Raw genomic sequence first — 21823 nt, forward strand, 5'->3', positions numbered from 1 at the left:
GCAATGCCTATAAATTAAACCTTAACTCAAACGTTTTGAAAATTAAATAAAATATCACAATTCCAAATACACCAACTATTTATTTCATTTTCCTTCCAAAACTTTTTTAGGAGTGGTAATGCGTACATCTACGAAATTCTAGACTGGTCAAAACCGGGATGGGCCGCAGTAATCGTTGTTGGATGTGTGGTATTAGTTTTAGTATTCTGCTTCCTGCTGTTCTGTCTATATAAACTAAGAAGTTATATTTATTGTAAATGTAGAAATTCCAAATTGACTATAAGCGTTTAAAACATAAGCCTACATCAATAAAAAAATATACATATATCGCAATGTGTTTTCGAAATCTTGGTGTGTATAAGAATTATGATTGGACTTCAATTTATTTAAATGTTAAAAACATATGCGAAATGTTTACATATTTTTTATCATAGGGTAAAAAAGAACTCTACTTCGATAGAGACCCCCTCACCTCAGGCCATTTTGTTTATAACAGCCATTTGTAATGAGTGAATTTGGTTGGACCATTTCTCGATGGCATTGTAGCGGTAGCCGGTGCTATTCTCTTTATCCAATTGCAAAACTTGATTTACCTGATCAATGCGTCCCTGAATCGTGCTAGAAATTAAACAGAATTAAAATTATGCTTTGAGTTTACGGCCTAGTACTGAGTTCGACTTTTCGCCCGAACAAATGTCAATTGTCGCATTATAAAAAAAATTATTTTGCCAAATTTTCGCTTCAACCAATTCCAAATGTAATTTAAGGCTCACGAACTGGGATGCAGTCCAAAGAATGCGGCATATTTCATATTCAAATGACAGACGATTTTCGTGCGAATGAACTAAGTACTAGGCTCAAGAAATCAAATCTTTCTCATATTGTCTATACTTACTTATCTAGTATACATGAGACCAAAAGGCTTTCTACTTCCGATGGTTCGATGTTCAATGCGTTGGCTATGAATGGTATGGCAATATTTTTGTACGGCCTTATCAATTTTATTAGGACTTGTGTGCGTATATTGCGTAATAGATCTTCGATGTGTTCTCGTATGAAAGGATCAGCCATAATGTTGCTGCGATTTGTTCGCAATATTGACTCAAATTCATTAATGTCATTATTTTGATAGGAAACTACTAGGTTGGTCATGGCTAAAATTTCCGGATCATTTTTGTAGGGTTTAGCTTCTTGAGAATCAAATGGATTAATACCAGATTTCATAAGCCTAAAACGAAATTCATATACATACATATAAGTTATAAACGTTATATAAATGATTTTGGTGGTATTTTGGAATTTCACAACAACTATTGTAGTATGAAATAATTTGTTTGTTTCTTTTAACAAGAAATTTGGTTTTATCTTAAAAGTTTTGTAATAAATTATTTCTATTAACGTAAGTTATACCTTCTCTGCTTACAGTTGTAAATGTAAACAAGGCCACATCGTTACATGATGCAATCCCATGGCTTTATCTCAATGGACTTTTGAGGTGTTCCGAAGAGTGATGTAGTGACTGCGGGCTTCTAAGTGAAACTCGGATAATGCATTTCTAATAGGAGCAATATATAGTCTGAACCGATTTTGATGCAATAAGTCAGATTTATGAATATTATACAACGGCTGCGTTGACTAGGTCTTGTTGCCAGAATGGATGAAGAAGCTTCAGCAAGGAAGTCTTTTGAAGGCAAACACGCTCGTACACGCAAACCGGGACGACCACAAGCCCGATGGAAAAATCAGGTGTTGGGTGACACCTCGACTGTACAACGTACCGTTATAAAAAGAGAACGAGAATGATTTTGGTGGTTTTTTGGATTTTCACAAGCACATAGTAATTTGATTGTTTCTTTTAACAAGAAATTGGGTTTTATCTTAGAAGTTTTGTAATAAATTATAACTATTAACGTAAGTTATACCTTCTCTTCTTACATTTGCAAATGTAAACTAGGCCATATCGTTATATGATGCAATCCCATGGCTTTATCGAAATTGACATTTGAGGTTTTCTGAAGAGTGATGTAGTGACTGCGGGCTTCTAAGTGAAACTCGGACAATGCATTTCTAATGGAAGCAATAAATAGTCTGAACCGATTTTGATGCAATAGATTTATATATGTATATTTTGGGTTGCCTAAAAAATAATTGCGGATTTTTTAAAAGAAAGTAAATGCATTTTTTAATAAAACTTAGAATGAACTTTATTCAAATATATAATTGCCATTTTGTTCGATAACCTTTTGCCATCTTCCTGGCAAATTTAGTATTCCACGCTCATAGAACTTCTGGCCTTTATCTGCAAAAAACTGAACCAAGTGCGATTTTATAGCCTCATCATTGCCGAAAGTATTACTATTTAAGGAGTTCTGCAAAGATCGAAATAAATGGTAGTCTGATGGTGCAAGGTCAGGGCTATATGGTGGATGCATCAAAAGTTCCCAGCCAAGCTCACTCAGTTTTTGGCGAGTGACCAAAGATGTGTGCGGTCTAGCGTTGTCCTGGTGGAATATGACACCTTTACGATTGACCAATTCTGGTCGCTTCTCCTTGATGGCTGTATTCAATTTGTCCAATTGTTGACAGTAAACATCCGAATTAATCGTTTGGTTCCTTGGAAGCAGCTCAAAATATACCACACCCTTCCAATCCCACCAAACAGACAGCATAACCTTCTTTTAGTGGATATCAGCCTTTGAAGTGGTTTGAGCTGGTTCACCATGCTTGGACCATGATCGTTTTCGACTAACGTTGTTGTAAACAATCCATTTTTCATCTCCAGTTATGATTCATTTTAAAAACGGATCAATTCATTGCGTTTAAGGTGCATATCACAAGCGTTGATTCGGTTTGTTAAATGAATTTCTTTCAATACATGTGGTACCCATATTAAAATTGACGCCAAACAAACAAATGTAAACAATGTAAATTTCGCGCACTTTTTTTCCAAAGCAAGCTAAAAGTAACAACTGATAACTGACAGAAGAAAGAATGCAATTACAGAGTCACAAGCCGTTGAAAAAATTTGTCAACGCCGACTATATTACCGACAATTACTTTTTGGGCAACCCAATATATATAAATTACAACGGCAGCGTTGACTAGGTTATGTTGTTATCATGGATGAAGAAGCCCCAGCAAGGAAGTCTTTTGAAGGCAAACACGGTAGTACACGCAGACCGGGACGACCAAAAGCCCGATGGAAAGATCAGGTGTTGGGAGACACCTCGAAACTTGGTATCAGAGATTATTAAATGAGCGCAGAAGATCGAGGCGAGGGGAACGGTATTCAACGTTCAGCTGGTGGAACAAATGTTTTGCCATAGCTAATTAAAGTAAAGTAAGTAAGATTTATGTATCGGGTTTTCAACATGGAATAAATTTTTTTTTTTAATGAAACCCAAACCATTTGAGATATTTCAAAAACTTTACTATCGGCTTGATGTACAATCAAAACATTTATGAATGGAACATGCAAAACAATCTATTAAATCACATTAAAAAATTGGTCAATAACAAAAATTACAATTCATTCGGAGGGCCCGCCGAAAAACAACAACATACAGGATTTCATAGTTGAGCAAAGTGAGCAATACGAAGAAGAACTTTTAAAGACAAAGAGAGAAGTGAAAAATTTAGTATAACTTCCAACTAAAAGTACTCAACGTAGAAGTAATAGAGACGCATAGCAATATAAGAGAAATAACAAGTAAACAGGCATTAAGTTCGCCCGGGCCGAACTTTGGAGACCCAAGCCCATCTCGTATATATGAAAACCCCCTTTCGTCACAATCCGGTGAAAATTGGATAACTTATGCACCCAAATTCGACACGGATATTGAGTGGGCTAATGAATATAAGTCACTGTTGAATTTTGTATTTCAAATTTCAAAAAAATCGGGTAATAAATAAAGCTTTTATTAGCTTCAGACCCATAATCGGCACATCGGTCTATATGACAGCCATATCTAAATACAGTCCGATTTTTACCATATTTAGATCGGATAGCGGGTGGCCCAAAACTACTTACTGTTTCACATTTCAGCGAAATCGGATAAAAAATAAACTTTTTATTCGCTTCAGACCCCTTATCGGTCTGTATGGCAGATTTATCTAAATATAGTCCGATCCGAACCATATTTGGGACGGATGTCGGGAGAACTTAGACTACCCACTGTTCCAAATTTTCGAAATCGGTTAAAAAATAAAGCTTTTTTGGGTTTTAGACCCTTTATTTGGAGATCGGTCTATATATACCTAAATATAGTCCGATTTGATTCATATTTATGTCAGATATCAGGAGGCTTAAGATAACCCTCTGTTTCAAATTTCAGTGAAATCAAGTAATGAATAAAGCTTTTATGGGCTTCAGACCCTTTATCGGCAGATCGGTATATATGGCAGCTTTATATATAGTCTGATATGGACCATATTTGGGTCATATGTCGGGAGGCCTAAAACTACTCACTGTTTTAAATTTCAGCGAAATCGGATGAAAAATATATCATTTATGGGCATTAGACCCTTATCGGAAAATCGGTCTATATAGCAGCTATATCCAAATATGGTCCGATTTGGCCCGTTCAAGAACTTAACCAGCGTGAATCAAAAAGACGTATCTGTGCCAAATTTCAGCTCAATTTTTGAAGGCTGTAGAGTGATTACAACAGACGGACGGGCAGAAGGAAAGACGGACAGACACATGGACATCGTTAAATCATCTTAGAATTTTACGACGATCCGAAATATATGTATACTTTGTAGGGTCGGAAATTGATATTTCAATGTGTTGCAAACGGAATGACTAAATGAATATACCCCCTACCCTACGGTGGTGGGTATAAAAAGGGCACAGAACAAAACAAAACTATAGCAATTTAAGGAGTAACAACGCAATCGAGGCTTTAATATTAGGAACAACATGCATTTATCCAAAATCAGAAGACTACAATACCAGAATTTGAAATTTGAAATTGAAACTAAAAGAGAACTGGTTTATAAATTCCACGAACATAGAATTTAATGAGGAAATGACATGAATACTGTCAGTGGAAAAAAATTTTCTTTACTAGTGCACCGGAAAAAGTTTAAGCCAATACCACTGAAAGCAGATATGGAACAATGGATTCAGACATTAAAGGATGAACGTGATAAAGAAATAACGAGGGCAAAAATCGCAGGAAGAACCGCAAATCACCGTAGAAGTATATCAAACAATAAATTAGAAAAACTTACAATGGAAATTTATGAGAGAACTAAAGAATACTTAGATAAACACAAAGAAACGATACTACCGCATTACTACCGCAGATAAAAGAAACAAAACGGTGGTAATGCATAGGGACGAATAAAAAAACAAGATGAATGAACTATTGGAGGACAGAATCACATATAAACACATTAGGTCCGATCCCACTTAAAGTTACGAACTGCGAACAACAATATAGCCACTGACCTTTTTAAAAATGGAAATATAACCAAGTTCAAAAAATGAGATCAGAAATTGCAGTTGAGGCACCAAAATGAACATAGTTGGAATTCATATTAGACCAATAACATGCTCGATGAAAGTCCCATGCTATAATTTGTCCAAATTCATTGGCAATAAATAGCAAAATCTGTTTTCAACGAAATATAATATAAAGACATAATAGAGGGAACATTATTGACACACGGATAATAAAGGTAAAGCACGGTTAATAGAGGTTCAACATCAAAAGAACAGCATGCCTGTTAACAGTGGATAGAGGCCTGGATAATCGAGGTTCAAATGTACTTCAATTCTTTCTGAATGACAACATTTACTTCCAATATGACAACAAATTTTACCATCAAACCTATTGTAGGCCGATGGGAAATGCCCTGTCACCACCTATTGCCAAACTACTTGACGACGTGATAGAGAAACTTAGATTAAAGGACATACCTATAGAATACATTTCTAAATACCTGGACGATATTTTTTCCATAGTTAAAAGGAATCAAATGGAATTAAACTCAACTTATATCTAAGCCTGTAGAGTAGGATTCAAGCAATTTTGCCCGGAGACGACATAATTTTCTCGGACAAAGTAGTAAAAATGTTTCAGCAAAAAAAGGTGATTCTAAACGTTTTGTAGAATAAAATAATAGAATGTTGTAATTTTTATAGTAGACTTCGATATTCAATTTTGCATTTTTTAAATTCAAGCTCGAGATCTTTTTGGTTTTTATTTAAATAATTTATCAATATTTCATATATGAAATTCGTGTTTCGTTTCTCATTTAGATATATCATGTCATGAAAATGCATTCCATTGAAATGTTGATAAAAAAATGTAATAAAATACAGAAAGACACCGAGTATGAATTGAAAAACAGTTAAGTAAAATATAATAAAACTTGTCAAAGTTTTAGGGAAATTGCTCTTAGAGAAACTTTTAATTGAAATTTTTTCTTTAGAAAAATTTAAGAAAAATATCAAAATGTCTTTAAAATTTTCTTTGAAATATTATTTAAAATATTATTGAAATATTATTTGAGCTTAGATTTTTTTAATTGTCTTTTAAAAAGATTTCATTGACAAATTCTTTGAAAACATTTAACTTAAATTTTGTCAAAAAAAAAATAAATAAAATATTGTGTTTGGAAAAGGTTAGGTTAGGTTGAAAAGGGGGTGCATGTATAAATCCGCCCCGTGTCACAATGGACATAAGCCTAAGCCAGGCTTGTTGTGCGCTCTAAAAACAAAAAAACTAAAAAGTAGCCTCGAAAAAGAAAAAAATTAAGTTAGGAATTCCGTGATTCCTTCCTTATTTGTTTTCCATACCACTCCCCTAAGTTGGTTCATGTCTGCTATTGTGTCCTCACCTATGTACCGGTGTCTGTTGGGCCGAAAGACGGGCAATGATATAGGAAATGCTCCAACGTCTCATCATCTTCCCCACATGCCCTACACATGCTATCACTTGCAGCACCGGTTTTGCATAAGTGAGCTCGTAGTCCTATGTGCCCCGTTATGAAACCAAAAGCTATACTGACCTCTTTCTTACTTCCTTCCAGTAATAGCCTTGTCCTCTCATGATCCGGATCACGCCGTAGGATTTTCGCCATCCTACCGACTTTTTCGCTGTTCCACAGTGTTACCACTCCCTTAAATAGGACTGCGTCGACCCGAAAGGTTTATCGACGGCAGTTCTCTGGCGTACACTGTCAAATCGTCTGCCCTTTCATTCCCCCTTACTCCGTTATGGCCCGATGCGGGTTATGCCATCCTCAGAAAAGGCGTAAATCTCCTTCTTACACTGCAAGACTGTTCGTGATCTTACCCTCCTGGTTGTTATTGCCTTTATGGGCAATGGGCGTTAGTACCACACAACCTCACGCATTCCGTGATCGCACGGATCTCCGCCACTGGACCGTATAAGTTATTAATGTAGACCCCCAGGCTCACTATGTCTCCTAGCTTTGATCCATACGTGTAATATGATCTTCCAGACGGCAATAATAGGGTTCCGTCAGTGCAAGACTGTGCCGATGGCAGCAATGCCTCGTACTCGACCTCAAGTGACGTCTCAGGTATCCGATCAGAAACCTTTTCCCTTCCTTCCAGGTTTCCTATCGTCGCCTCGATCATACCGCGATGGTATGAGCTGCTCCCATCCTCAATCAATTCTCATAGCGGCAGTGGCTGCCTCACACTTAATCTGTATGTCAGTGGGTCGGATATCTAGAATAGTCTCCAGTGCCCTAGTGGGCGTGGTCCTCATCCCTCCGCCTATGCCAAGACAAAATGTTTTCTGAAACTGTTGTATGGTTCTTATGTTGCACTTTTTCTCCATAGCAGTCCACCAAACTACTGAGGCGTAATTATGTATTGGTCTAATCACGCTTCTGTAGATCCAGTGGACTATCCTCGGATTCAGGCCCCATTTCGAGGCTACGGCCCGTCTACATAGTACATCCCAATATACTTCCGTTTTTTTACGACGTGCTCTGTTAAAAAGTCGGCGGACCTCTTTCTCAATGTTGCGAATCTCCCCCGTTATCCAGGGTTTTTCTTGGGCTGATTTCCTTTCCCGAAGAGTACAACTATCTTCGAAAGACTCCACTAGTGCAGTCGTAAACCTATTGTCATTGTCGTCAATCTCTTCTATGCTTGGACAATTTAAATTATCTTGCCCAAGTCTTCTTCTGAGTAGTCTTCCGAATTTGTCCAGTTGGTTTTCAACTTATTAAGGAAGCTTATCGGATCCGGCGCTGACCGTGCTATACTAAACCTAATGTAGCGATGTTCTGATAAGGAATTTTTATGACAAATAACGCAGGTCCTAGGTCGAGTACCAGTTTTAGCATAGAACAAATGGAAGTTTATATGGTTCAGTCTAGTAACTTTGTTCCGGGTCGTCCATGGCTCCTGAATTAAGGCAATATGGATCTTACCCTTGCTGATTTATCCATCAGAAAGTGAGAAACTGCCTCGCTCCGGTGGAGGTTTATCTGGATGACCTCAATCATTGGTCGTCCATTAGATGGGCATCTTGGAAGTGGGTGTTAGTCTTAACGTCTGCTCCCTGGTCTTTAGGCTTCATTGGGTTTCCAGTGACTACACTGCCTGATGTTTTAATATTAGGATCTTTGCATATCCTAGTCTTCCGAATCTTGAGAAAGTCGGTAATGGTTCCATCACCTGGTCCCTATTCGTTAGGCTGTATTGAGTCTACCGTCCCTGTACTGCCTGATGTTCCAATATTAGGACCTTTGCCTTGCTAGTCTTCCAAATCTTGAGTAAATGGACTTCTTTATGGACTAGGTTATGGTCTCATCGTCGGCTCCCTGTGCGTTAGGCGGCATTGAGTTCTCTGTCACTGCACTGCCTGATGTTTCAGCATTAGGATCTTTATCAATCCTAGTCTTACTAATCTCAAGAAAGTCGTTGATGGTTCCGTCGTCGGGTCCCGGTTCGTTAGGCTGTGTTGGGTTTCTCGCCTCTGCAGCACTGCCTGATGTTTTACCATTAGGGTTTTCGCTTATCCTAGTTTTCCCAATATTGAGAGAGTCGGTGATTATCTCGTCCTTCTTGTTGTAGTAGCAGTGTGTTACACACTGAGGCGGCAGCCCTTGCCGATGAAGTACTCCATCGGGTCAATCCGGCATGTACAACCGGCTGCAATGGAATTGTCGCCGTCGTCGGTCCCTGTCCGTTAGGCGTTGATAAGTGTCCCCCCACTGCACTGCCTGATGGCTCAATATGTGGATATTCGCCTATCCTTGTCTTCCCAATCTTGAAAAAGACTGTCATGGCCCCGTAGTACGCCATGCCTTTAGTCTTAGCCAAACTTGTCACGAAGACTTGATCAATGCCCACCACAAGGAGAGTTCCTTCCTGCTTCTCCTCCCTATGAAGAACCTCCAAATTCTTCACGGCCAACTCTTGCTTTTGCTTGTTTAAGACTTCCATCATCAGACCGTCGCCTTTATGAGCTGTGGGATATCCATCTTTCTCACAAGGTCGAGCTTTGACGGTATCAATACATTCCGCTGACGCAAAGCGCCGCGTTAAGATGTCCCCTTTATACTCACAGCTCCTTCAGAATTCAATACATGTTCGATAACCCGAGAAGTCACAGTCCACAGGACACTGTCTGGTGTCTCTATTGCGGGGGAAGCTGACTTGGTCTTCCCAGAGTACTTGAAAGCGGGGAGCTCTTTTGCTTCTTCAGCATTATAGCAGTGTTATGCTCTTCGGGAGATCTGATTCTCTTTCCAGCTTCCGTAGAAGTGCTTCGAATGTTCGATCCCTTCCACCATCCTGCACTTTCGCCCGATTGCGCTGCTGGTACATATTCGTCTGTCTCCTTTGTCGTGGCCTGGATCGCTTTCCCGGTCTGCTTGTGAGCATAGCACCTCTGCCATCATCTCTCGATTCGGCTGCGATGACTGTTTCATTGACATTGTCGCTGTCTGAATCCGAGTCGGAAACACCACCTTTACTTAAAGGACGAACTGTGCATCCCTCTGATTTATCCGTCTCTTCCTTATTAGTTTGTCTGACGACTAGTTGTGCGCTTGAGGCATTACTCTCAACTACATGTGCCAAGGCACCCACACCTATAGGAGGGGTGGACAACATGCTACGGTATGATGCCACCACCACAGGTGTTGGGTCTTTGGAGTTCATTTTGAGCCTATTCCAAAAAGGCGTTAAATTTTTTTCGTAATAGGTAGTACCTATTCTGAGACACGGATATTTTTCTTTGAGGAGCGGAATGAAAACACGTCCGCTCCACTCAACGTTCATAATGATAATTGTGTTTTAAAAAAAATCATTAAAAGTTAATGCTTTAGAAAAAATTTCATTAAAAGTTTGAGCTTTAGAAAAAATGTTATTGAAGTTTTGTCTTAAAAAATTGCATTGAAATTTTGATTTTGGAAAAATAATATTAAAAAAAATCTTGTCTCTATGAAGAATGTCGACTAAAATCTGTACATATTTTAGGAGTAATAGAGCAAATAATTGTGTAAATGTTGAGAATATCGGTACATTCATACTCTGGCAAAGGATCAAGAAGGGAATATCGGGCAACATAAATACATGGAAGGTACATCTAAGCCAACCGTTTCTGAGTCTATAAGGAACACACAAACATACAAACAAACACAAATTGATTTTTATATATTAGATTTCATTCGCCCGCTTTACGCCAATCCAAATTTCATTAGATTACCACATTCCTAAATCGAGATATAGAATATTCCTAAGGCAGTTCTATTCTTGGGTATTTTTCTACCCAATCATCGTTAAAAGGATAAGTCAGTCTACCCATATTCGCCCATCCGTTCAACAGATAGTCGAAATCGCGATTGCGTTCGAGCGAATGAGTATTCGCATGAAAATTTTTGATACATTAATCCTATTAATGTAGGTCGTTGCAAATGTATCATTTGGTCCAGTTTGATTTTAGGTTATAATACTAAACAATTTTAAAATACTTAAAAATAGTTTCGTACCACGTTTCTGAGGACGGACTTTGAAACTGTTAAAAAACTGAGCATTTTTGTTATATTTGTAAACCCTACACCACTCTGTCATACAAAGAAGAGATAGTCATAAAAAGAAGAGAAATATATTTTGTTAAATTCGCCTATCGAAGTTTCTCTTCTTTTTATATTTCTCCTCTTTTTATGACTATATCTCTTCTTTGTATGACAGAGTGGTGTAGGGTTAACAAATATAACAAAAATGCTCAGTTTTTTAACAGTTTCAAAGTCCGTCCTCAGAAACGTGGTACGAAACTATTTTTAAGTATTTTAAAATTGTTTAGTATTATAACCTAAAATCAAACTGGACCAAATGATACATTTGCAACGACTTACATTAATAGGATTAATGTATCAAAAATTTTCATACGAATACTCATTCGTTCGAACGCAATCGCGATTTCGACTATCTGTTGAACGGATGGGCGAATATGGGTAGACTGACTTATCCTTTTAACGATGATTGGGTAGAAAAATACCCAAGATTAGAACTGCCTTAGGAATATTCTATATCTCGATTTAGAAATGTGGTAATCTAATGAAATTTGGATTGGCGTAAAGCGGGCGAATGAAATCTAATATATAAAAATCAATTTGTGTTTGTTTGTTTGTATGTTTGTGTGTTCCTTATAGACTCAGAAACGGCTGGACCGATTTTCTTGAAATTTTCACAGATGGTGCATAATGACCCCGTGGTCATTATAGGGTACTACAGGGATACTACGAAAATAGGGTACTACATTTTTTGATATCTGAAGGGGGGGGGGGGGGGGGGGCGGACACTCCCCCTTACCCAAATTTTCAGAAACGCCAGATCTCGGAGATGGTTTGTGCGATTTAAGCGAAATTTTATGCGATCTCATATAGTACCCTAAAAATAAAATTAGGTATCCAAATTTCGGATGGGATACCTAGGGGGGCTGCCCCATCCTAAAACCTACCAAACATATATTTAGACCAATCACGACAATATGGGACTCAAATGAAAGACATTTAGGATAAGAAAACGTATCTGATATCCAATTGTCGGACCAAGTGCTAGGGGGACCACCCCAAGCCCCAAAACACCCCTAAATCGGGCATTTTTACCGACCATGGCAATATAAGACTCAAAAGAAAGGTATTTGCGAGTAGAATACGAATCTGATATCCAAATCCCACAAACGGGGCAAATTTACGACCATAGCAATATGGGGCTCAAATGAAAGGCCTTTGAGAGTAAAGCACGAATTTGTTATCAATATTCGGGAAAAGTGTCTATGGGGCCACGCCACCCCAACAACACCACCAAAATAGTAAGTATTTTCTGATTATTGCAATATGAGGCTCAAATAAGACGGTTTTTAGAGTAGAACACGAGTACGATATATATTTTCAAGGTCAACTCACTGAGTGGCCGCCCATCCCCCAAAACACGCCCGAGCCGGTCATGTTTGCCGACTATGGAAATATGGGGCTCAAATTAAAGGTATGTGGGAGTAGACCACGTAGCTGATATCAACATTAGGGGCCAACTGTCTAGAGGACGTCCCACCACCATAACAACCCCCAAATAGGACGTATTTGCTCACCAAGACAATTTGGGTCTTAAAGAGAGTGGAACTAAATATTCATAGTTTTTAGGGCCAATACCCCAAACCGGACATATTTGCTGACTTTTGCAATAAGGAGTTTAAATGAGATTATAAAACGAATTTGATATCCAATTTTGAGGCCAATGGCAATATGGGGTTCAAATAAATGATATAAAGATATATGAGAATAGTGCACGTTGCTGATATATTTTCCGGGACCCCAATCCGGAAAACACCTCTAAATCGGGCATATTTACCGACCATGTCAATGTGGAGCTTAAATGAAAGATATTGGGGGGTAGAGCAGGAATTAATACCCACTTTCGGGTCCAATTTTCTGGGGGTCTACCCTTTTCCAAAATACCCCACAAACAGCAATTTTTTACTGACCATTGCAATATGGGGCTCAAATAAAGGTATTTGGAGTAGAATACGAATTTGATATCCAAATGTAGGACCACGTATTAAGGGCATACCCCCTTTCCCAAAGGGAAAAAAATTTTCGACCATGCCAATAAGTGGCTCAAATGAAAGTTATTGGAGATTACAAAACGAATTTGATAACCTATTTTGGGGACATGTGTTTGAGGGACGCCTCATCCTGTAAACTCCTCTTAAGCCAATGGCAATATGGGGTTTAAATAAATGGTATTTGAAAGAGCACGATGCTGACATTTTTTCAGGGCCAAGTATCTGGGTGACCACCTCTCCCCCGGAAACACCACTAAATCAGACATCATGAAAATATCGGGCTGAAATGAAGTATTTTAAAAATGGAGTACACCTTACATCCAAACTTAAATTCGTAGACTAATAAAGATCATATGGGATTCAGTTAAAGGCACTTATATTGTTAAACTGTTAGTCAAGTTAGCATGGTATTTCACTAAAATATATTTAATTGTCGAAAATAAATATTCCAAGAAAACTTTTGTTCCATATAAAGTAAAAGAAGGCACAGCGGAGCGGGCCCGGGTCAGCTAGTTAGTCAAAAAAGAAAAGAATTCTGCCGGCATCTTGGTAATGTTTTGAGAAAAACTGGTTTGTCGAAAATCGGTAATTTTTTATAGCTCAAAAAATAAAAAAAAAAATTCTCAAAATTCTTAGATGCTCGAAGTCGAAATCGGAGTCAGAGTAAAAATTGCTCGATTTCGCACCCCTGCTTATATCATAACAAACTCTAGTTCAAAGAAAGAGCAATGCAACAAAGTTTATGTGGGAAAAACAAAAAGATTAGTTGTGCGATTGAGCGAACATGAAGCAGACATAAGAAAAGGAAAAGACAGCATTGGCATTGATTTTAAGAACGTCAAAATACTGGACAAAGAGAGGATTGAAAACAAAGGATGTATACTGGAAAACCTACAGAATCATGGCTTTCCACTAAAGGCAACACCAAACTACAATAGTCGGTTGCAATAGCTTAAAGGGAAAATACCTTCTGTAATACTAGATTAAGTTTTTTGACAATTAATTATTTTTTTGTACAAAATGTGTTTTTGCAGTCCCTTTTATTTTCTAAATATAAGTGAAAGAAAAATTAACAAATTGTAAGTAAAAAGCTTAATAACGAACTCACAAGAAATTGTAATTTCATAGCCTACTTTATTTTGCAATAGACATTTAAAGTAACCACCCCCTGAGGATGTCAGAAATGAACCTACGAAACGGGAAAAATAATAATTTAAATTAGTTTTATTCATTACAAAAACATGACCGAAAAGCCCATCAACACAATCTATTAGAACTCGACTTCGTTTATATAGCTACAACGGGCACTTCTGTATCTGTCAATACATTGGACCCCATTTTCGATGACACGGTTACATATTTCAGCCAAAAACTGGCTATTTCTCGCTTTGGCTCGGAGCTCTTCCAACGTCGCCGACTTGTTGGCATAGGCGAACGAATTGAGGTAGTCCAAAAGAAATCACATGATCAAGGCGGCCAATCAACTGGGCCATTGTTTGAGATAGCACTATCATCAAACTTACCTTTCAAAAAATCGATTTAACGTGTGCTGTGTGGCACCATCCTGGTCAAACCACAAGTCGTCCAGTTCCATATCTTCTAATTCAGGCCAAAAATAATGGTACGGTAGCTTCGTCCATTCACGGTAGCTTCGTCCATTCACGGCATCGTCGAAGACGAAGTATGGCCCAATGACGACGCTGGCATGCAAACCGCACCAAACAGTTATTTTTTGTGGAGAAAGTGTTGATTCGTGAAGCACATGTGGATTTTCGCCAGACCAATAACGCGTATTGACGAACCCATTATGCCAAAAATTATCTTCGTCAATGAAGATGGTATTACTCTTAAAGTGGCAGTCACCGTTACCGAGTTTCGGTAGTAAATTTTTATGATTTACAGGCGTATTTTGTTCGTGTACGTAACCATGATGAAAATGTTGAGTTTAGCAAATATATTGAGTGACAGTTGTGTGATTAATGTAAAATCGGACAATACGTTAATTTCAAAACTGATCCGATTTCATCAAGAAGAAAGTAAGAATGAAAGAAACTATTCGGCAAAATTTCTAATTTATTTTATAAAAGGGGTTGTAAAGGATCCAGAATTGAAAGTAAGGCGATATGTGTGCTATAACTAAATCTGAACCGATTTCTATGAAATCGAGCGGAAATTTTAAGTGTTCTAAGTCAAATTTTGTGAGGACCGTTGGACAAATAACTACATTATTTCAACATTGGTCAACATGGCATGGCATGACACACGCATATTAGAAGCCGTAGTAATATACATTGTGCAAAATTTTAAGAAAATCGGTTGATAAATGCACATTCAAAAATTCTTCAAGTGATAGTCAGCTGAAACATTTATATGAGAGCTATTATTAAATTTTATACGATTTCCGATTGAATCCAGGTTGGAAAATAAACCTTGAACAGCGCCAGTCGTAAATGAAATTAAGGATGAAAAGTCTTAGAGAGAAGCCTGGAAATGCAGATGGTCTATTAGGCAACAACCGCTCAGAGTCATCAGGTTGGATGACCATGATATCGAGCAATAGACAAATACGCACACACACACACACACGCAATATTACATATTATTGTAAGCGGGTCTAAAAAATATCACGAGGATTAGAAAGACTACCGAATAAATGCTGTGCTTGAAGGTGAAAATCGCATAGCACGACGACTGCTTCGCACGCAATCAATACATTGTCTATATCAGGTGATACCATGCGATAGAATGGACTTCGTGACTCTGAACCTTTCGAAAGCTTTCGATATGGTCAGAAAATCGCAAACACGTTCCTCGAGCCGACGATAAAACGTTGGATTACGGGCGATTGTACGATCATGCACCTCCTCGTTAATGAAATCTAGGTGAGGTTGAACTGCTATCTCGCCGATTTTGACATTGATTTCGCTGCAAGAAATTTTAAGACATTCGCCTCCAAATCTTCAGCCACTGTTGTTGTTGTAGCCACATTTGCATGTAGCCATTTGCAAATTTCGCACATACCGCTGTGACAAGGTCAGAAGTATAAACAAGTTCCTCAAGAAACCTTGTTGACTTCAAAGAAAGCAATTGGCTGGTCAGTATTAGACTATGCACCGCCGTTGTGGACTCGCCTGTTGAGCGACAGTGGAATAACATTTAGCCACAATGCTGCTATCGCAGAGACCATATTAAGGGAAGCTTAGCTGCCGGGCGCGTCCACAGGTTGCGGATAGTGGAATGCTCCATATAGAGTATCTGTAACTGCAGTCGCGGACAATCAGCGGTATCGAGTGGAGAGTTTCAGTAACAGGTCGGGTGGCACCGGATCTTGCACAAATACTGAGTGCCTATGATGCTCGATATGACAAGGCGAGTTATTGGCACATTTAAATACAAATGGCCATCCTGTTTAAGTCGTTACTGGAAACCTACAGTGTGTCAGCATGTTTTACGATCAGACAATATGCTGTCATAACGGTCACAATGACTGAGACGTCTGTTCTAGCCATTGACAGCAAAGCGGCAGACTTCTTCAAGGCTAGATTAGGCCACATAATTTTGACCATCTATCATTCGTTGCCCTTCGGTCCTGAATCTAAAAACTTAGCTTACATATCGCTAGAGGCATACCCACAGATTCCAGTTTCCCTGGAATGTGTAAGGTAGTTCCTAGTATCGCAAGCTCGTCTGCTCACAATCCCATGGCAGCCGGTTGTACGTACCGGATTGACCCGATGGAGTTCTCCATCGGCAAGGGCTGCCTCCTAAGTGTACATCACACTGCTACAACAACAACAACAATTCGTAGGATATCTCTGTGGCCCGGCACCCAGAACAGGTGAATTTTGAACTGTTCAGCCATCTTGTTGAGAAATACGTTTTCCTGGGATTTAATGGCTGTCTGGTTTTTGTCTCAGACACAATTTTCCGACGAATGCATACCAGTGAGATCTTCTGGCGCCACGTTGTCCGCTGGCAAGTTTCCCGGGAAATGTGAATCAACGATTAGTGGTAGTGTTTTCTCACTAGACCTTATCCATCCATAATCTGACTTCTGAATATATACCACCGTAAAAGGTCTCGAGGATAGGATATTTTTTAACCTAGAGGCCTCAGATATAACCTCCACAAAGGTGCAGAATTTCGCCCAGAAATTGTTCTGATCCTTTCTCAGCTCGCCCTTATATATTCTTAGCACTATTTTCTACAAGGCTGAAACTTATATAACGATGATCAAAGAAGCTGTGGTCATTCAACAGCACCCAATCACATATCCTTCCCCTTATATCCTCCGATGCAAAGGTAACATCTAGTAACTTTTGCCTGTTCCTTGTAATAAAGGGAAGAAATCGCCAGATCGCAACTCATAATATATTCAATAAGCAGCTCACCCTTTTGTTTGATTTTCGAACTTCGTATCATATGCGGACGATTGTACGATCGTGGCGTCAGGCTGTAACAGCTCTGTAACACGCTGTGGAATAATATCCAGATCTTTCAGAATGCCGCCCTTCGAATTGCGATGGGCTGCCTCCTCAGTTCTCATGTGGACCACCTCCATCAGGAAAAAAATATCCTACCCCTGCGAAGACATAACTACATGCTGTGTAAGCAATTCCTTTTGGGCTATTATCGCAGAAACCATCTAAATCACCATCTTGTGGATAGGTACCAACCAGTGGCCTTAAGGTAGATCTACATGATCTAGAGCGTGAGGTTCAGCGCTACAAGAGAAAACCTCTATATCAAGCGGGTCTGAACAATAATGATGCAGACAAGGTTGCAGATGCGGTAAATAGCTATCGGGTGAATGTAGTCCTTGGAGAAGAACCAACTCCCATTGCACCTGAAGCAATTGACCTCTCCCGGCAAACTAAGTTCGGTCTGGCTCAATAACGATCCAGTTGATGCAGCCGCCTCAACTTCTACAGAGCAAGACCAGTCACCTGTTTAACTGCCCAGCCAGACCCACTCGACTCAGACCCAAATCCGTCTAGACGCACCTCATCTTAGTCGCGGAGTCCCTGGATACTCAACAGAATCAAACAGACGAAATATAGAACACAACAAACTGCTACAACCACAACAACATCGGCCCCGATACCAGCCTGCATCATAAGCCTACATAAGTATGCAGCCGTGTTCTTCTCTCCTTTCGACAACTACAATCACCAAGCTGTCCTTAAGGTGCCATCACACTACATGTTCTTGTCTTATGACATGTCAAATTTTGCTATTGTTAAAGTTGCACACATAGTGTGATACGAATAAATAAATAAATTTTGTTTTAAACAGAATAAATGCAACCCCAAATTAAATTGTTTTCAAAACTTTAACAATTTGTAGCCATAAAAAATCAGCATTTGGTCATATTTTTAGGTTATGTCGTCCAAAAATAGCATACTAGTGTGCTAACAAAAACAATTTATCGTATGTAAATTGACAATTTTGACATATGTAATGAAATACCAATGATACATAAAAAGTGGCATGTCATAAGACAAGAACATGTAGTGGAATATAGCCTTAAGCGTAAGGTCCTTGGAACCTTATTACTATGTTGTTGTTGTAGCCCATGAAGGAATCCATCGAATCAATCCAGTACGTACAACCGGCTGTCATATTACTATAGTTCGCCTTAGTTCTTTTGGGCATGGGATGCCCTCCAGGTGACCGCAGATTTTTGGCGGACTGCGGTGCCGTTTCTGAACCTAGACGTGTAGCCTTTGGGGTAGCCGATTCAGCGAATCTAAGAGTCCAAATAAGGGAACCTCTCTCCTTATCGATGAGAGTTTTGGGATTATTTGCGCCAAGCCTCTCAATTAACGTGAGATCGATGCGTCTTTCATTATTCCAAACCCTTAAAGAGCGAATTGGCTTGCCTGAGAAGGCCGATGGCCAAGGCAAATTATATACATGCGAAGATAAAAATGGTTCGGCCCTCTCGCGAACCAGGTGTCTTCGTTTAAAGCCCCTGCTTGACAGTCAGCTGTCTTCTAGGGGAGCCTGGAATGGATTGCAAAGACCAGCTAAGCCTACTCTCTGGCTCTAGATCTACCGCTCCACTGGAAACAGACGCAGATCATCAACCGCCTACTGGATAACACTATCGTAGCTATCCTTGAGTGACTTAAAATTTTTCCCGAAAATATTCTTGCGGAGTGAAATAACAAAAATGGTTTCAAACAAGAATCCGGCACGGGATAACATAAGCACCAAACAGGTTAGAACTTTGAGCTCCGATATGTGTGGCGTTCGGAGGCCCCTCCGTTTTTATGACGAGTCCGATCGGCGTGCCGCAAAGTGACACCGTTATGTAGAGAAGATTTAACATAGCAGGATACCTCAAAAGAAGCCAGCATTAGCAATTTTTTTCTGATGTTCACGCCGGGATTTGAACCCAGGCGTTTTGCATCACAGACGGATATGCTAACCCCTGCACCACGGTGGCCTCCGTGGCATAAAACATAAACTGCATAAAACATATAATCATTAGTACGGGTTTGAGCGATTTTTGTGAGGAAGAGGTTAAACTGTATAAGAAAGAGAACGCCACTCTGAGTCACTCCCTTTTAAAAGTAACTAAGCTTCGAATTCCCCAGTGAGAGAGTTTGTTTCGCTCGATACCGATGATTGTCCACGACTACAGTTGAAGGCTACTCCTTATATGGAGCATTCTACTATCCGCAACCCTTAAATGCGTCCGGTAGATATCAGCTGAGCTTCTCGTGATGAAGATGAACGCCACACAGATCGGAGCTCAAAGCATTGAGCTTAAACTTTAATCGTGTCTGCATGAATGTTGTCTCAAATTGGTCATCACCATCTACTAAATACGAAACAAATGCGACACCTCTTTAGGGAGAAGTTTTTACATGGCATAGGACCTCACAAATGTCGCCAGCAACGCTGACATTTTTTCTCTGATTCAGGATTCGTACCCAGGCGTTCAGCGCCATTGGCGAACATGCTAACCACTTCGCTACGGTGGCCTCCAGTTAGATAAGCAAACCAAAATTCTTAAAGTTAAAGACCATTGTGAGTTTCTGCTTAAGCAATTTCTTCTTGGTTGTCATTGGAGACAACGAATTTAAAGAAAGGAGACACAATTTCTGAACTATAAAAATTCCCCTATGAAACTAATTTATACTTCTGTATCTTGGGGATCTTTGTAGTAAAATTTTTCTAACCCTCAACTGGTCGACGTGGTTTATTTATCTCCAATAGTGCTTTAGGAATTTACTTACATATTTGCCAGCACCAAATACTTCAAACATGTCGTACGTCTCGGTGAGCCAGACTCATCATAATTCTTAAATGCTTCAAAGAAATCCGTATGTGCCTTTTCAAATTCACCTTCGCGCAAATGCATTTTACCACCGCACTCTCGAATGACACCCATTATCAATGGATGCGGTATGGCCGATTTAATATGCAATGATTGCTCGTATAGCGCTTTTAGCTTTTTATTATTTTTTTGGACTGTGTACATCTGGATTTCCAATGCATAAATCTCTAGGAGTTGAGTGCCTTTTTTTAAATCATCTTCGCCATCATCGGTTTGACAAGATAGATGCAGTTGTTTGAGGATTTTTTGCAATTTACCAAACTCGTTGCGGTCAAAATATAGTTTGCCCAATTTAGTATTGGTCTTAAACCACAAACGATCATTTTTGGCATCTTTTAAAGCTTCCAAGGTAGTTTCATAGAAATTTTGCAAAAGCTCCATCTGCAAATAAGAATTTGTTAGACATTTCACAATGAGGTCAGCAGCAGCGAGTGGATGGTTTCTTACATTCTTAGAAGTAGAAATATAATCTAGAATAGAATTAATAGATTTCTCCGAGTGATTGCGTGTGACTGCACTCTTAATATAAGTTAGTAATTGCTTATACCGAACCATCATTTCCTCATAGTTGTTCTGCAGACAGGAAGTTTAAAAAAATTATTAAAACCAAGTACATTTGGGAAATAGTTAAACATCTTACTAGTTTGAAATTAATTTTAATCATTTGCTTTAAAGCCTTAAATCCCCATTCGCCCTTCTCGCCGTTCTCCAAATCCAAAACCTTTTGGAAGGAAGCCAAAGCAGCTTTAGGATCATCCTCTTTCAGAGATTTGCTATTGTAGTATTGATTTTCCAAATCCACATCAGGTTCCGAATTACTATCTTCTGAGTATTCCTGCAGAACATCGGAGTAAACAGTTGCTGTTCAGAAGATTGGCCGGCTTTTCCTTCTGGACAATGCCGAATTTCCAGCACTTACCAATCCATAATCTTCGTCATCCTCGCACATAAAATCATCATCATTATCAGACATTGTTAAATCAACGGCAGCCTTCCGTTTAAATTAGAATTTATATTAAAAATTAGAAAACTTACTTTACTTGTATTCCAACAATATGAAATATAATGCACAGAGCCAAGTAAAACGATAAATAATGGTATGACAGAATTTATCGATACCATTTCGGTAAACTAGGCAGCACTGAAGGCTCGTCATCAAAGAGGATTGAAATAACGGAGAAATTTTGTGCTCTCAATATTTTACAGCAAATGTCAAGCTTATAATTGTAGGTAATTACTTTATTTTTCTTCAAAGCAAGCAGCTCTGCGGAAAAAATTAAATATATATATAAGAAAGATAGATATATAAGAAAGATAGATACATATATTGGAAGCTAAGACGGCCGAAACCCTATATATGTATGTGCATTACGCCATAGTTTCCTACACAAAAAAGGAAATAATGCATATT

At 38.9% G+C, this 21823-nt stretch overlaps 2 protein-coding genes across 5 annotated transcripts in view; one reads left to right on the plus strand and one right to left on the minus strand.

The window, feature by feature from the left end:
* Positions 1–327, plus strand: part of LOC106083682 (protein rolling stone-like) — a 39758-nt gene extending 39431 nt beyond the window's left edge. For all 3 annotated transcript variants that reach the window (XM_013246848.2, XM_059366082.1, XM_013246849.2), the window contains exon 6: positions 111–327. In XM_013246848.2, the coding sequence (XP_013102302.2) occupies positions 111–291 (181 nt within the window). In that variant the 3' untranslated portion in view covers positions 292–327. The remainder of the gene's footprint in view (positions 1–110) is intronic.
* On the minus strand, positions 61–21492 carry LOC106083680 (COP9 signalosome complex subunit 2). Of its 2 annotated transcripts, none has more exons than XM_059366080.1 (7): positions 21332–21492; positions 21053–21247; positions 20860–20985; positions 20312–20793; positions 896–1228; positions 473–618; positions 61–225 (listed from the first exon to the last, which is right to left on the minus strand). In XM_059366080.1, exons 1-6 carry the CDS (start codon positions 21383–21385, stop codon positions 474–476), a joined length of 1335 nt encoding a protein of 444 aa, XP_059222063.1. In that variant the 5' UTR covers positions 21386–21492; the 3' UTR covers positions 61–225; position 473. The 2 variants fall into 2 exon arrangements, with proteins under 2 accessions (XP_059222063.1, XP_013102301.1); XM_013246847.2 differs by having other exon boundaries at positions 61–234.
* Positions 21493–21823: the final 331 nt, after the last annotated feature.

This window comes from Stomoxys calcitrans, chromosome 3, assembly GCF_963082655.1.
Source record: "Stomoxys calcitrans chromosome 3, idStoCalc2.1, whole genome shotgun sequence".
In the NCBI taxonomy this organism is placed as follows: Eukaryota; Metazoa; Arthropoda; class Insecta; order Diptera; family Muscidae; genus Stomoxys; species Stomoxys calcitrans.

Excerpts from the sequence above, each read along its gene's own strand:
- LOC106083680 (XM_059366080.1), bottom strand. The coding sequence starts at position 21,385 with ATGTCTGATAATGATGATGATTTTATGTGCGAGGATGACGAAGATTAT. Across the intron at positions 1,229-20,311 it reads TATTTGGTGCTGGCAAATAT|GCTTATGAAATCTGGTATTA; the intron begins GTAAGTAAATTC and ends ATTTCGTTTTAG. Across the intron at positions 619-895 it reads GTCTCATGTATACTAGATAA|CACGATTCAGGGACGCATTG; the intron begins GTAAGTATAGAC and ends TTTAATTTCTAG.